Raw genomic sequence first — 16,904 nt, forward strand, 5'->3', positions numbered from 1 at the left:
GCTGAGCCTGCGCGTCCGGAGCCTGTGCTCCGCAACGGGAGAGGCCACAACAGTGTGAGGCCCGCATACCACAAAAACAAAAAAAACAAAACAAACAAACAAAAAAAAAACAGCAGAAATGTATTTTCTCACAGTTCTGGAAGCTGGAAGTCTGAGATCCAGCTGAGGTTTCAGCAGGGTTGGTTTCTTCAGAGATCTCTCTCCTTGGCACGAAGACATCCTCCTCAGGTGTCTTCACTTGGTCTTCGATACTGTGTGTATCTGTGTCCAAACTCCTCTTCTTATAAGGATGCTGGCCATATTGATTAAGGGCTCACTTAACTTCATTTTACCTTAATTACCTCTTTAAAGGTCTTATCTCCAAATATAGTCACATGCTGAGATACTGGGGGTTGGGACTTTAACACATAAATTTGTGGGGTAGACAGTTCAGCCCATACAAGCATTATTTCAAACAGGATTGCACTGGCACAGGGATAGGCAGAGAGAAAAATGGGTCATAATAAAGCAGAGGGTGAAAACCGGCACACAGATTTTGTTTGAGCTGATTAATTTGTTTTTTAAGGCTGCCAGATGTTTTCTCATAAAAATTCTTCTAGAATTCAAACCTCTAGTCACATCAGGCCTACATTCTCACATGGCAACAATTGGCTGGAGCTGGGTGGTAGCTGCCCCTGGGGCTGTATACTTTAGTTTACCCCAATTCCCACCACTCCCCCATTCTGGTCTCTGGCCTGGTCTTAAAACTATAGGGTTAAAACTATTAGAGTTTTTGATCTCTGGGAAGGAGAGTATAAAAATAGATCGAAATACATACTAGAATTGAAGGGAAAAATGTATGTGGTATTTCAAACTTCTGGGGAAGCATCGTGTGGAAGAATTGGCCGTGCCATTGCATCCCAAATCAGAGGACAATGTTGACTTGAAGAGTTTAACTAAGGCAGGTGCTTTTTCCTGGGTATCACAGAGCACAGCCATTAAGAGCTATAAACCTTCTGTGATGCCAGAAGCTCTCCCAGACCTCAAGAAAAGCAGGAGAGAAACCAAGCCCTTTGTTCTTCAGCAAAATAATTTTTACTCACTAATTCTGTTAATTTTGAGAGGAAATATCCTTGCTTTGATAGGAGTTTAGACTGCATAGTCTTTAAGGGAAAGAAAAGTAATTTACCTAGGATGAGATGCTTACTTTTACAGATCAACCAGTAGAGGAACCATACCAGCAACCTTGCTGCCATGCTCGTGGATGAGAAGATTGTAAATAAAACAGGAACTGGACGTTCTTCCTTTACCATCTCCCAGAAGCTGGGTGCCCATCTCCTCTGCACCTGTGGGACCATGGATGAAACTCAGGGTTGGATGAGACTACCAAGCTAAGACTCAGAAGTTTATTTGAAGAAAAGAACCCAGGCTCCTTGGGGAAGGAATTAGGGTTTTCCTGAGGAAGGGAAGGTAGTGTTTCTCCACTTTGAGACTTGAAGAAGAGAATGCAAGAGGGACAATGAACAAACCAAAGTGTTGGAGAACCCAGTTAGAAAGCTATTGGAGAAGCATCTGAAGCACAAGATCTGGAAGGTCTGGGCTACCAGCTGCCTACCTTTGTGCAACTTGAAGGAGAAGTGAGATTTACCATGTTTGATTCTCTTCCCAGTGATTTCCCTCTGGAAATGTCCTAACTCTTTGCTAAAGGAACAAGTGCTGTCTGGTCTTATGAACACTAAAGAGGCATGAGGTAGAAAGGTGTGTTCATCCCATCTTTTCCTGGCTTCCCGTGAAGATGGAGTGTAGCCCTTGGGGGGACTGGTGGTCATTGCAGTATCAGAGGATGATCCAGAGGCAGCTCCTGAAAGCCACATGGCACCAAAGGAATGTTCTGGAGTGAAATGGAAGATCAAATTTTCCACTAAGTCCTGTAACTTAAAGAATGTTGCTCCCAGATAGAAGATGGGGGACATCCAGCAAACTCCTGAGCTATTATTTAATAAATAATGTTGGAATAATTAGTTATTATTTAATTAAATGATGTGGGAATAATGAGATAATAAGACCCTAGGTCACACCAAAACCAAAAATTAATTCTAGATAGATTGAATTGCTCACTGTGAAAAAAATGGTAGCAGGTAGAAAAATGAAACTATCACATATACGGTAAAACACAGGAGGATGTTTTTCCCCTAATAATTTTGGGGTAGTCTCAAAAGGATATGAAACCCAGAAATCATAAAAAGAAAAAAAGTGCCAGATTGGACTACACAGAAATAAACAAAAGATACCCTAAATAATAGCCAGGATATAAAGAACAGACAACCAGGAGAAAATACTTGTAATATATGTAACAGAGGTTAATCTGTTAATCTCCCCAAGTAGAAAAAGAACACCAACAAACTAATGAGAAAAGACAGAAAATCCAATAAAAAAAGATCAAAGGATATGACTAAGGACTTCATGGAAGAAATAGAAATGGTCAATAGGCATATTTAAAAAAAATAGCCCTAAGCCTTTATAATATTTAAGGGAATTCACATTAAAATTTCAACATGCTTTTTTCAACTACAGGTGAAAAAAAGTTTATATAAATATAGAACAAGGTCTGGAAGATTATGCACTAAATTATGAACAATACTTCATTTGGAAGGAATATAATTGGGGAAGCAAAGCAGAGGTCTTTTAATTTGTTCCCTTATATAAGTGGTGGGATTGTGGGTGATTTTTACTTTGGGGTTGTTTTGCTGTATAATTTAATTCCTTGGAAAGCAATGTAAACATAAATTCTCTGTGTTCAGGAGGCTTAGAAAGTTTTTATTTGTTTATTTTAATTTTCAAAATCACAAAAATATATGAGTTAATTAAACGAAAGACTCAGACCAGTTTTTTAACCTACTCTCAAATCTCAAACCAATTTTTTTATACACACTGTTTGTCCTCGTACTTAATTCATGGGTATCTTCAAATATACATTTTCCCCAACATACTTCTTTCTAGATGCCTCCCTCCCCTGAAATAGAAAAGAAAGGTTGGGGGGCTTCCCTGGTGGCGCAGTGGTTGAGAGTCAGCCTGCCGATGCAGGGGACACGGGTTCGTGCCCCGGTCCGGGAAGATCCCACATGCCGCGGAGCGGCTGGGCCCGTGAGCCATGGCCGCTGGGCCTGCACGTCCGGAGGCTGTGCTCCGCAACGGGAGAGGCCACGGCAGTGAGAGGCCCGCGTACCGCAAAAAAAAAAAAAAGAAAAGAAAAGAAAGGGGAAAAAAGAAAAGAAAGAAAAAACAAGGTACTATATGTATGTACGGGTTTAATACATTATTATTGGTTTTACTAAATTTTTTGGCCCTGGTAAGGTCCCAAGTGACCAAGTTACCTGATAGCCAGACATCACTTTGAGACACAAGTTTCCAGAAATGTCAAAAGAAGATGTTTTGCTATGTGACTTTTGAATAAGCCACTTAAAACAAACCTGACATGTTACAAGTACATACTACACAATTCTAAGAGCCAAAAGAGCATGCTGTGAAGTTGTGTCCCTGTCACCTTTGTCCCTGAGGCCACTACAATTACAAGTTTCCTGTGTATCCTTCCAGAGATATTCTGTGCATGCGCAAACACTGGCATAATTTTGTTGTAGCCTGCCATTCCACTGTTTTGCGTCTTGCTTTTTTTATTCTATATCTTGGAAACTGTTGTATATCAGTACACATAGAGCTGTATCATTGTTTTTTTAAAGCTGCAAATGATTCCAATGCATGAATTTACTATAATTTATCTCATTAATCCCCTACTGATTGGTTCAGGTTGTTTCCAATATTTTCTTTATCTGTACAAACAATGCTGTAATAAATATCTTTGTATATTTGTGATTTTGCGAATGTGCAAGTATATTCGCAGAAAAAAAAATCCCTACAAGTAGAACTGCTGGCTCAAAAGTAAGTGCAGTTTAAATTCTGAAAACTCTGCAGCAATTTGTACTTCCTTAAACCATGACGAGAGTTTGTTTCCCTATACCCTCAAATACATAGTGGTATCAAACTTTTGATCTTTGTCAATCTTATAGGTGAAAAATGGTTTCTGATGTAGTTCTGATTTGTCTTTCATTGCAAGTAAAGTTGAACATTTTTGCATGGGCTAAAGAGCCATTTATAGTTCCTCTTCCATGAATTACCATTCATTATGGTCTTTAAAAATAATTTATTTATTTTTGGCTGCTCTGGGTCTTCGCTGCTGCACGCGGGCCCCCTCTAGCTGCAGCGAGTGGGGGCCACTCCTTGCCGCGGTGTGCGGGCTTCTGACTGCAGTGGCCTCTCTTGTGCAGCACTGGCTCTAGGCGCACGGACTTCAGCAGTTGTGGCTCGCGGGCTCTGTAGCACAGGCTCAGCAGCTGTGGTGCACGGCCTAGTTGCTCCGCTGCATGTGGGATCCTTCCAGACCAGGGATCGAACCCGTGTCCCCTGCATTGGCAGGCAGATTCCCAACCACTGTGCCACCAGGGAAGTCACACCATTCATTATGTTTAAAATTTTTATTTCATTTCATTTATTTATTTTTAAACTTTCATTCAAGTTATAAAAATAATTTTTGCTCTTTAAAGATTCTCTTGTTAGGTAAGAAAAAAAATCCAGCTACGTGGTATTTATGAGAGATACTTCTAAATCAAAATAATCTAGAATGACTGAAAAATAAGAGGGATGAATAAAAGATATATCAAACAAATTCATAGGAATAACAATAGTAGGAGTAACAATATTAAAGTCAAACAAACTAAATCCAAAGCAATTTAATATTTCAAATTTATAAGATGCTATATAAGAATATGTAATAGTCAAGAATATATAGTATATAATAGTCATGAACCTTTATGAACCTAACAGCAGATCTTCAAAATGTAAAACCAAAGCTGTTGAAAAGACACAAAAAAATTGACAAATCCACAAATCCATAATATTTGGGGGATACTTGAACATGCGTCTCTCAGATATTAACAAATCAAGTAGACACAAATAAGTAAGGCTACAGAGGGTTTAAATAACAAAATTAATAAGTTAATAAACAAAATACATATTTTTCAAAAATACACATGGAATATTCACAAAAATAAACAAGTACTAGACCATCAAAAATGTTTTAGTAATTCTAAAAAGCAGATCATTAATACTCTGACCACAATGTAATAGCATTATAAATTAATAACAAAAGAATGGTCCCTTTCAAAACAAACAACAAAACTACAACTATTTAAAAGTAAATAAAAACACTTTCCTGCATGACTTAGATTAAAAAGAAAATCAAAATGGAAATTACAAACTATTGGGAAATGAGTGACAGTGAAAGAAATTGCGTATTTAATCTTATCGGATATGGCCAAAATAGTATGATGTGAAAATGTGTAGCATTAAGTCCATTCATTAGGAAATACAATTTCACTGAGCAGTCATTAAAAAAAAAAGTTAAAAATATAATATATCAAGAAAATGAACCCAGAGGGGGAAAAAGAATTAATAAAGGTAAAAGCATAAATTGGATTTCCGCTTCTGTTAATACCTGACTCAGTCCTCTCTCAAAGGATAACTTGAAAAGCTGAATAAAATATGACCAGCATTTACTTGAAGGAATCAGCATCAGAGAACAAACAAGGTAATAAAGAACTATCAGACAAGAACCAAGAGAAGACAGAACTCCAGAGGTAAGTTAGGCATTAGGTACCACTTTCCTATTAGTAGCATTTCCTATTTTCAGAAGAGGAAGCTGAGAAGTTGAATGGTTTAGCCTCACAGGGCTGTGTGAAGAATAGCTGGAGTCCATAATCTCTTATAACCAAACTTTGGGTTGGGACCCAGAAAGATTAAGGACTGGAAATAGACTAGCCTTCTAAAGGACTGCAGTTCAGCTTCAAAGCATCTCATTCCCTGAAACTGAATTATGGTGATTTTGGATTGTGGGTGCCTTTAGGCAACTGTCAGAAATAAAAGTAAATCTGCCACGGGGAAAATGAAATCATCCTAAACTTCAAATTAGTTCCACTAGAAACTTAATGAATACATTTTCTGGCACACAATCAAAAGAAACAAGGCCCAGGAAGAAACATGGCAATATGCACAAAACCACCAGAAATAATGGACAATAGAAATCGTCCCACATAGATTCCATGTATTGGAGTTATTGGTCATAATCCTTAAAACAACTATGCTTACAAAATTAAAGGGTATAATAAAAAATAACATTGGGCTTCCCTGGCGGAGCATTGGTTAAGAATCCGCCTGCCAATGCAGGGGACACAGGTTCAAGCTCTGGCCCAGGAAGATCCCACATGCCAGTGGAGCAACTAAGCCCGTGCGCCACAACTACTGAGCCTGCGCTCTAGAGCCCATGAGCCACAACTACTGAGCCTGCGTGCTGCAACTGCCGAAGCCCATGTACCTAGAGCCCATGCTCCGCAACAAGAGGAGCCACTGCGATGAGAAGCCCGTGCTCCGCGACGAAGAGTAGCCCCCACTCACTGCAACTAGAGAAAGCCTGTGCACAGCAACGAAGACCCAACACAGCCAAAGAATAAATAAATAAATAATTTTTTTTTTTAATTTAAAAAATAACATTAAGAATTTTGGCTTAAAACTAGAAACATTTTTTAAAGGACATAGATTTGAAAAAAAACTAAAGTTGAAAAACTGAGAAATACAATAATAGAAATTTAAAATTCAATGGATAGATTTAACATCAGACACAGCTGAATAGAGAATGAGCTAGAAGAGACAAAATGATAGAACAATACAGAAGAGAGGGTAAGAGACAGGGAGGATACAGTCAGAAAGTCTAACATATATATAATTTGAAGTCCTAGGAGAGAAGAAAAATAAATGGGGTAAAAGGAATGTTTGAATATCTGAAAACTTCCAAAACTAATGAAAGATATTCAGTCACAGAGTCAAGAAACTCTATGACCCCTAAGCGGATAAGTAAAAAGAAATCCAGACCTAGCTACATCAGCTGTCAGTCGAATTGTTGCCTCTTGAACTTGACACGCCTTTTCTGCCTCTGGCTGCCTGAAAATAACCAGTTCTTCAAATGGTCTTACAAAAAGCTTTATCAATTCCTGCTGGTTCTACCTCTAATGGGTTGAATAAGCTTTGAGCTCGGGTTTATTTTATTTGTGTATGAGTCATGTTTTTAACTTTTTGAAACTTGTACTTTGAATATACATATATGAAACAAAGAATTCATGAAATAATACTTTTCCTTCTTGCAATATTTTCTGTACTATTTTGTTCTTTTCCATCTTATTAAAAGATAATTTTGGTCACATTCACTAAATCTGGTCTCAACCTGCAGTTTGAGAAATCCTGCCTCAGCAGACCAGGGAGTATGTGGGTGGTGGGGAGGGAGAGGGGTAGAACTGCATTTTTTAATAACCCTAATATTTAAATTTGTTTGTTTGGCTTCCTCCCTCCAGGAATCAGATGACCCTGGAGACAGGGTCGGTTTTTTTGCTCTTTGCTTTTTTGCTCGGAGGGATTTTTTGCTCTTTCCTCGCTCAGCCCTCAGACTCCGGGATCAACCGAGGAGGCTATCAGGAAAAGCCAGCGGCCGGTTTAATCTCAACAGCCTGTTCCTGGTCCTTCCGGGAAGTGAGGACAGTTGAGACGCTGGCCCTCTGGGGTGGCGAACCGGCCTCCCCGTCTTGGAAGGCTCCCGGGCTGCCGAGAACTTTGCCGCACTCCTGCCGGGAATTGAGACCAAGCGAACTTCAAGTTCTCCTCGAGAGTTCGCGGAAGTGCGAGGTGGGGGAGTCGCGGAAGAGGCGGCCATCGTCAGCGCTCTGTGGGTCTCCCCTAAGTCCCCCGTGCATCTTCTGGCTTGGCGTTGTTCCGCCCCTCCCCGAGCCAGGAGGCTTACAGTTGGAATGGGTGACTTCTGCGAGTCCCTTAGGTCCTATTTGGAGGGACTGAAGACCGCGAGGAAAAGTGAGCAGTAAGGGGCCTGGTCAACCTTCGTCCGGCCCGCCCTGGGCTACCGGTACCCTTGAACCACCCCCCCCCCCCTACTGTTTTGTCTCTGTGCAAGTTCCAGGCGCTCTGCACTCGCCATCCAAAGGCGTGGCGGCGCGAGCCATGAATCGTATGGGTGTGCTGGGCTGCGCAAGGTTGCGGTGGGCGCTGCTGGGGACGCGGGTGGCTCTCCCTGGCCTCGGCTCCCACGGGGCCAGAGCCAAAGCCGCGACCCCCAGCGCCCTCCCCTGGGCTACCGGTACCCTTGAACCACCCCCCCCCCCTACTGTTTTGTCTCTGTGCAAGTTCCAGGCGCTCTGCACTCGCCATCCAAAGGCGTGGCGGCGCGAGCCATGAATCGTATGGGTGTGCTGGGCTGCGCAAGGTTGCGGTGGGCGCTGCTGGGGACGCGGGTGGCTCTCCCTGGCCTCGGCTCCCACGGGGCCAGAGCCAAAGCCGCGACCCCCAGCGCCCTCCCTGCGGCCCAGGCAGCCAAGGCTCCCGGAACCGGGCCTGGCGATCGGAGGCTGCGGAGCCTGGAGGAGCTTTCAGGGCCAGGGCAGCTGCGTCTCTTATTCCAGCTGTTCGTGCAAGGCTACGTTCTGCGCTTGCACCAGCTCCAGGTAACCGAGCGGGGGGCCTCGCGACCAGGGGATGTGGTGCGCACCCGGACAGAGAAGTTGGGGATGGGGAGACGTTGGACAAAAAGTGAAGGACACGTTTAGCTCGGGACCGAGTGGGGCTGTGGTCATACACTGGGAATCTGTAGGGCCTATGAACTGAAATGAACAGGTCAAGGGGTGGTATGAAGCAGGAGGGCACTGGGCTAGAGGTGATTTGGGAGGTTAGGTTTAAAGTGGACAGAGGTTGAGATTCAGTCTCATCTCCTTGACTCCTCTTTTCACACTGGGTACTCCACCCATTCTAGACTTCTTCCAATTCCTTAAGCCTAGAAAGTCCTTCCCCCGCCTTAGGGTCTAGGAGCTTCCCTCTGCCTGAACTGTAGTCTTCACCCTTCTACTTAAACGCTTATTTTTGTCTCTGTGATTTCCCTGGGCTGGGTTAGACACCTGTTATTGTGCTCCTGTAAAGCACCATCTTCTTTCTCTCACTTCCTCTGTGTTATATGTTTTTTTAAATTTATTTAGTTTTGGCTGCGCTGGGTCTTCGTTGCTGTACGCAGGCTTTCTCTAGTTGCGGCGAGTGGGGGCTAGTCTTCTTTGCGGTGGGCGGGCTTCTCATTGCGGTGGCTTCTCTTGTTGCGGAGCACGGGCTCTAGGCGCGCAGGCTTCAGTAGTTGTGGCTCGCGGGCTCTAGAGCGCAGGCTCAGTAGTTGTGGCGCACGGGCTTAGTTGCTCCGCGGCACATGGGATCTTCCCGAACCAGGGCTCGAACCCCTGTCCCCTGCATTGGCAGGCAGATTCTCAACCACTGCGCCACCAGGGAAGTCCCCGTGTTATATGTTTATAGCTAATATAAACATTTCTTTAATATTGCCTTCCTGCAAGAATGTAAGCCCTGTGAGAGCAGGGATCCTCCTGTTTGGCCTGTATCTCCAAGCCTGGCACTTGTAGATGCTCAAATATTTGTTGAATCAATGAAAAGTCCATATTTTAATTGTATCCTCAGGCCACATCATTTAAAAATGAAGTGATTGATTATATGATCTAATACAACTATCAAATGCTTTCTTAATAAAATTAATATTTCAAACATTAAAAAAAATAAAGTGGACAGAGGTTGGGAGAGAAGGGAGCTGTCTTGGTAATAGAATAGCACATGCAAGTGTATAAGCTGCCAGATGTTATAGAACCACTATTTATCTGTGGTGATATCTATGGTGATATCGGCTACCACAGACTTCTTCCAGAGGAAATGGCTTCTGGAGGATTACAGAGGTTTGGCGATTTGCAGGGTAAATTTCTCCCTAATGGAGAAAAAATGTCATTGCTCAGAGAGTGAAAGCAAAATCATAGACATTAAGGAAAAGGTACTTATTAAGAAATCAATGTCCAGTAAGAAGGTTTTATCCAGTGGAACACTGATATGAGGCAGGGATGGATGGATCGCCCACTGTCAATGGACAGAGACTGGAAAATCCAATGTTGGTTAAGTTGGAGAGGTTTTAGGAAGTGAACCGAAGAGATTCATGTGGGATTTGTCTTTCTGATGACTATTAACAAATATTAACGCACCCACTCTGCCCCAGGCATTTTTCCAAGACCTGAGCTTCAGTGAGATGTGGCCAATACCCACATGGGGGTTAAATGCTTCTTTGGGGAAGAGGGGGAACAAGGGAGTAAACAAATCAGCAAACAGCTAATTTCAGAAAGAAAGCTTGAGTGCCCTGGGAGGAGAAGCCAGTCCAGGCCTGGGGGAGGAGTGGGACCTTTGATTCGAGTGTGCCATCCAGGCACATGTGTGGTTGTCAGTGATTGACAGGAGTAGACAGGCCTTGGGCTGGGCTGATGAACAGACTAGTCACCAGGTGGCTGTGCTGGGCAGTAGTAAAAAATGAGGAGGAGCTGTGGGGACTTGGGATACGACAGCCTTTGAGGAGGATATTGAAGGCCAGACTAAGGGCTCTGGTTCTTCTGAGGAGCCATGGTGAGCTATTGAGCAGGCATGGGGTGAAGATGGCCTCCAAGGGACACTGTCCAGGTTATGGTGTGTACAGTAGGATGGATTGGACAGGAGAGGCAGAGAGGGCCTCGGGTGACAAAGGGTATGGCATTATCTGAGCCATCCCCCAGGGAAAGTTGGATTGGGAGTTAATGATGAGGGAGAAAATGACTGTGAGGGTTTGAAGGTCCAGACCGAACACAGTTTCTCTGTACCTGCCTGGGCTGCTGCCATCTCCCCTGGGGTCTTCTCTGTTGGGTTCATGTTTCTGAGGCATGGTGGGAAGGTCACAAGGCACTCGGAGATGGTTAAAAAAAATTATTCCCTGTGTGCTCAGCTCCAAGAAACCAAGTAAGCCAAGAAACCAGAGTCCTGACAGCTTCCCCTGCTTGATTTAACCTCTAGAAATGTGAGCAGCCCAGTGAATGCCCCAAGGGTGGGGACTAAGGATTTCTCACCATTTTTCAGGGAAAGTTTATTGGGAGGTTTTGCTCAGGACTATCTCTGCAGTGGTAACTACCAAGAAATTCTCGACTGCCCTAGGAAGTGGAGGAGGAAGCAGGAGAAAGCTAGGAGTGTGTGGCCATTTATTTATTTTTCATTTTAAAAAAAATATGTATTTATTTATTTATTTGGCTGTGCCGGGTCTTAGCTGCAGCACACAGGATCACGGGATCTTCGTTGGGATCTTCATTGCGGCCTACGGGATCTTTTTAGTTGTGGCATGTGGGCTCTTTTAGTTGTGGCATGTGGGATCTAGTTCCCTGACCAGGGATGGAACCAGGGCCCCCTGCATTGGGAGCATGGAGTCCTAACCATTGGACTACCAGGGAAGTCCCTGTTTGGTCTTTTATTTTATTTTTTAAAATTAATTTATTTTTGGCTGCATTGGGTCTTCGTTGCTGCGCTTGGGCTTTCTCTAGTTGTGGCGAGCGGGGGCTACTCTTCGTTGTGGCGCGCAGGCTTCTCATTGCGGTGGCTTCTGTTGTTGTGGAGCACGGGCTCTAGGCCTGTGGGCTTCAGTAGTTGTAGCATGTGGGCTCAGTAGTTGTGGCACATGGGCTTAGTCGCTCTGCGGCACGTGGGATCTTCCCAAACCAGGGCTCGAACCTGTGTCTCCTGCACTGGCAGGCGGATTTTTAACCACTTCGCCTCCAGGGAAGTCCCCCTGTGTGGACTTTTAAAGGAGAGGCCGGACTGGAATTTTGCAGAGCCTCCTGGCTCCAGCCTTTGTATCCCAAAGATCCGGAATCACATGAACCTGGGCTGCTCCATGGGAAATATTTTAGCCCTTCCCACTACATGTGGCTGGTGTGAGTTAGTAAACAGCGGAGTGCTGCACATCTATAAAAGCCAGTTAATACCCCTATTGAGAAAGAGGATGCTTCCAGTGACCCACTTTGTATCAGTTCAAATCCATTTGGTTGCCACTCTCACCGGCTTAAACTATAAAGCAGCTTTATTGGTTCCTATAATGGAAAAGTCTAATAGTTGTGTGCCCTTCAGGTATAGTTTGCTCTACTGATTCACGAGACCATCAAAGCCACAGTTCTGTTCTTCTGCAGTTCTCTTGGCTCTGCTGTCTCACAGCACTTAGTTGACTGGCTTGGGTTAATTGCCCATTCCTGAATCCATCATAGTGGCCATAGGTGTACTCTAGCTTAGACTCATGCAGGCTTACTCCTAAAGCTGGGGTTGGGGGCCCTGCCACCTAAACAGGCGGCTGCTGCACAAGGAAGAGGACAGGAAATGATATAAGGACAGCTGACCATAATGTCTCCTGCACCCTCAGTTGTCAAAAATTGCGTATCACACATAAAATTAATAAAATCAGCTTAGGGAAGCATTGAAGGACTTTAAGGGGTTGGAGTGGGAATTGGGACCTGTGAAAGCCTTGCTAGTCCATAAATGCCAATTCCTTTCTCTTTTCTAACTAAAATAATGACAAGAGTGCTGAAAAAGTGAAATGTGAACATATGTTAAATTTATATGTAAATTTATGTAACAAATTGATATCTTTCAAAGGTGTTGACCCTGAGAATGATGAGATCAGCTGTCTATTCTGTAGCTCTCATTGTGGACTGCCTGGGTTGGTGACCCCTCCTGTGTCTCCCTAATGCTTCCTGTACATATTTGTCATTTCATGTATCATGTTTCTTTTTTTTTATATATAGTTACAAAAATTTTTTTCTTGTGATGAGAACTTTCAAGATTTACTCTTTTAGTAACTTCCAAATATACAATACAGTGTTGTTATAGTCACCATGCTGTGCATTACATCCCAGGATGTAATCTTGTAACGCCCACTTATTTATTTTATAACTGGAAGTTGTACTTTTTGACCACCTTCATGCATTTTGCCCTCCTTTCATGCCCACCTCTGGCAACCACCAATCGGTTCTCCGTATGTATGAGTTTTGTTTTGGTTTGTTTAATTTTTAGATTCCACATACTTATGAGATCATTCAGTATTTGTTTTTCTCTGTCTGACTTATTTCACTTAGCATAATTCCCTCAGGGTCCATCCATGTTGTTGTAAATGGCAGGATTTCCTTCTTTTTTATAGCTGAATAATATTTCTGGGTGTGTGCACACATGCGTCGCATTTTCTTTATACATTCATCCATTGATGGACGCTTAGGTTGCTTCCATGCTTCCATGTCTTGGCTATTGTAAATACTGCTGCAGTGAACATGGGGGTCCATTTATCTTTTTGAGTTTAGTGTTTTCATTTTCTTTGGATAAATACTCAGAAGTGGGACTGTGGGATCATATGGTAGTTCTATTTTTAATTTTTTGAGAAACCACCATACTGTTTTCCATAGTAGCTGCACCAATTTACATTCCCACCAACAGTGCATGAGGGTTCTCTTTTCTCTACATCCTTGCCAACTCTTATTTTTTTGTCTTTTAGCTATTCTAATGGTGCAAGGTGATATCTCATTGTAGTTTTGATTTGCATTTCCCTGATGACTAGTGATGTTGAGTACCTTTTCATTTACCTGTTGGCCATCTGTATGTCTTCTCTGGAAAAATGTCAAATCAGATCCTCTGCCCCTATTTTAATTGGATTTTGTTTGTTTTGCTATTGAGTTATATAAGTTCTTCATATATTTTGGATATTAACCCTTATCAGATATATGATTTACAAATATTTACTCCCATTTGGTAGGTTGTCTTTTCATTTTGTTGATGGTCTCCTTTGCTGTGCAGAAGCTATTTAGTTTAATGTAGTCCTGCTTGTTTATTTTTGCTTTTGTTATCTTTGCTTTTGGTGTCAAATTCAAAAAATCATCATCAAGACTGCTGTCAAGGAGCTTACCACCTATGTTTTCTTCTGGGGTTTTTATGGTTTCAGGTCTTAAGTTCAAGTCTTTAATCCATTTTGAGTTAATTTTTGTGTATGGTGTAAGATAGTAATCCAATTTCATTCTTTTGCATGTGGCTATCCAGTTTTCCCAACACCATTTATTGAAGAGGCTGTCCTTTCTCCATTATATATTCTTTGCTCCCTTGTCATAAATTAATTTACCATATATGTGTGGGTTTTTTTCTGAGCTTTCTATTCTGTTCCACTGATCTATATGTGTGTGTTTATGCCAATACCACACTGTTTTGATTACTATAGCTTTGTAATATAGATTGAAATCAGGAAACATGATGCCTCCAGCTTTGTTCTCCTTTCTCAAGATTGCTTTGGCTATTCGGAGTCATTTTCAGTTCCATACAAATTTTAGGATTGTTTATTTATTTCTCTGAAAAATGCCATTGGAATTTTAGTAGGAATTGCATTGAATCTGTAGATTGCTTTGGGTAGTATGGACATTTTAACAATAGTAATTCTTCCCATCCATGAGCGTGGAGTATCTTCCCATTTATTTGTGTCTTCTTTAATTTCTTTCTTCAATGTCATGGTTTTCAGTGTACAGGTCTTTTACCTCTTTGGTTAAATTTATTCCTGGGCATTTTATTCTTTTTGATACAGTCATAAATGGGAGTGTTTTCTTAATTTCTCTTTCTGATAGTTTGTTATTAGTGAATAGAAATAAACTGATTTTTGTATTTTGATTTTGTATCCTGCAAGTTTACTGAATTCATTTATTAGTTCTAACAGTTGTTTTGGTGGAGTCTTTAGGGTTTTCGATATATAGTATCATGTCATCTGCAGATAGTGATAGTTTTACCTCTTCTTTTCTGATTTGGATGCTTTTTTTTTTTTCCTGGCCTAATTGCTCTGTCTAGGACTTCCGATACTATGTTGAATAAAAGTGGCAAGAGTGGCCATCCTTGTCTTTTTCCTGATCTTACAGGAAGAGCCTTCAGCTTTTCAACATTGACTATGATGTTAGCTATGGGCTTGTCATATATGGCCTTTATTATGTTAAGGTTCATTCTCTCTATACCCAGTTTTTTTTTCTAACTTATTTATTTATTTATTTATGGCTGCATTGGGTCTTTGTTGCTGCACATGGGCTTTCTCTAGTTGCAGTGAGCAGGGGCTACTGTTTGTTGCAGTGTGGGGACTTCTCATTGTGGTGGCTTCTCTTGTTGCGGAGCACAGGCTCTAGGCACGTGGGCTTCAGTAGTTGTGGCTCGTGGACTCTAGAGCGCAGGCTCAGTAGTTGTGGCACACGGGCTTAGTTGCTCTGCGGCATGTGGGACCTTCCCGGACCAGGGCTCGAACCCATGACCCCTGCATTAGCAGGTGGATTCTTAACAACTGCACCACCAGGGAAGCCCCATACCCAGTTTTATGAGAGTTTTTATCATAAATGGTTGTGGAATTTTGTCAAATGCTTTTTCTACATCTATTGAGATGATCTTATCATTTTTATCCTTCATTTTATTATATGTTGTATTACGTTGATTGATTTGCAGTTGTTGAACCATCCTTTCATCCCTGGAATGAATCCCTCTTGATCATGATGAATGTTTTTATTGTTTGTTTGTTTGTTTGTTGTTTTTTATGTATTGTTGAATTTGGTTTGCTAATATTTTATTGAAGATTTTTTTCATTTATGTTCATCAGGGATATTGGCCTGTATTTTCTTTTGTTGTACTGTCCTTGTCTGGTTTTAGTATTAGGGAAATTCCAGGCTCATAAAATGGGTTTGGAATTGTCCCCTCCCCTTATTTTTCTTTTTTTTTTTTTTTTTTTGGAAGAGTTTGAGAAAGTTTAGTGTTAACTCTTCTTTAAAATATTTGGTAGAATTCACCAGTGAAGCCATCTGGTATTTGACTTTTATTTGTTAGGAGGTTTTGGTGACTGATTCAGTCTTTATACTAATAATTGATCTGCTCAGATTTTCTGTTTCTTCATGCTTCAGTCTTGGTACAAAGTATGTTTCTAGGAATTTATCCATTTCTTCTAGGTTGTTCAATTTGTTGGCATATAATTGCTCACAATAGTCTCTTGTGATCCTTTGTGTTTCTGTGGTATCAGTTGTAACGTCTCTTCTTTCATTTCCGATTTTATTTATCTGAGTCCTCTTTTTTTCTTGGTGAGTCTAGCTAAAGGTTTGTTTATTTTGTTTAGCTTTTTAAAAAGCCATCTCTCAGTTTCAGTGATCTTTTCTATTGTCTTTTTAGCCTCTGATTTATTTCTGCTCAGATCTTTGTTATTTCCTTCCTTCTACTAACTTTTTAAAATTAATTTTTATTGGAGTATTGTTGTTTTACAATGCTGTGTTAGTTTCTGCTGTACAGCAAAGTGAATCAGCTATACATGTACATATATCCCCTCTTTTTTGGATTTCCTTCCCATTTAGGTCACCACAGAGCACTGAGTAGAGTTCCCTGTGCTAAACAATATGTTCTCATTAGTTATCTATTTTATACATGGTATCAATAGTGTATATTTGTCAATCCCAATCTCCCAATTCATCCCCCAGACCTTCCCCACTTGATATCCATACTTTTGTTCTCTACGTCTGTCTACCTCTTTCTGCTTTGCAAATAAAATTATCTATACTATTTTTCTAGAGTCCACATATATGCATTAATATACGATATTTGTTTTTCTCTTTCTGACTTACTCCACTCTGTATGACAGACTCTAGGTCCATCCACGACTCTGCAAATGACCTAATTTCATTCCTTTTTGTGGCTGAGTAATATTCCATTGTATATATGTACCATATCTTCTTTATCCATTCCTCTGTTGATGGGCATTAAGGTTGCTTCCATGTCCTGGCTATTGTAAATAGTGCCGCAATGAACATTGGGGTTTCTCCATAGTGGCTGTATGAATTTACATTCCCACCAACAGTGTAAGAGGGTTCCCTTTTCTCCACACCCTCTCCAGCATTTGTTGC

General features: G+C 41.6%; 1 protein-coding gene across 4 annotated transcripts in view; it reads left to right on the top strand.

Annotated features, from left to right (window-relative positions):
- Positions 1-7,470: 7,470 nt before the first annotated feature.
- The window catches only part of CYP27A1 (cytochrome P450 family 27 subfamily A member 1), a 42,364-nt gene continuing 32,930 nt past the window's right edge, over positions 7,471-16,904 (top strand). For 2 of the 4 annotated variants that reach the window (XR_008619155.1, XR_008619156.1), the window contains exon 1: positions 7,471-7,944. Coding sequence is in view for 1 of the 4 variants with exons in the window: in XM_028481927.2 (XP_028337728.1) it covers positions 8,322-8,591 (270 nt within the window). In the remaining 3 variants the exon portion in view is untranslated. Of the gene's footprint in view, positions 7,945-8,288; positions 8,592-16,904 lie in introns of those variants that run through there. The other 2 variants (XR_008619154.1, XM_028481927.2) reach the window with 1 other exon arrangement.

This window comes from Physeter macrocephalus, chromosome 2 (genome assembly GCF_002837175.3).
Source record: "Physeter macrocephalus isolate SW-GA chromosome 2, ASM283717v5, whole genome shotgun sequence".
Taxonomy (NCBI): domain Eukaryota; kingdom Metazoa; phylum Chordata; class Mammalia; order Artiodactyla; family Physeteridae; genus Physeter; species Physeter macrocephalus.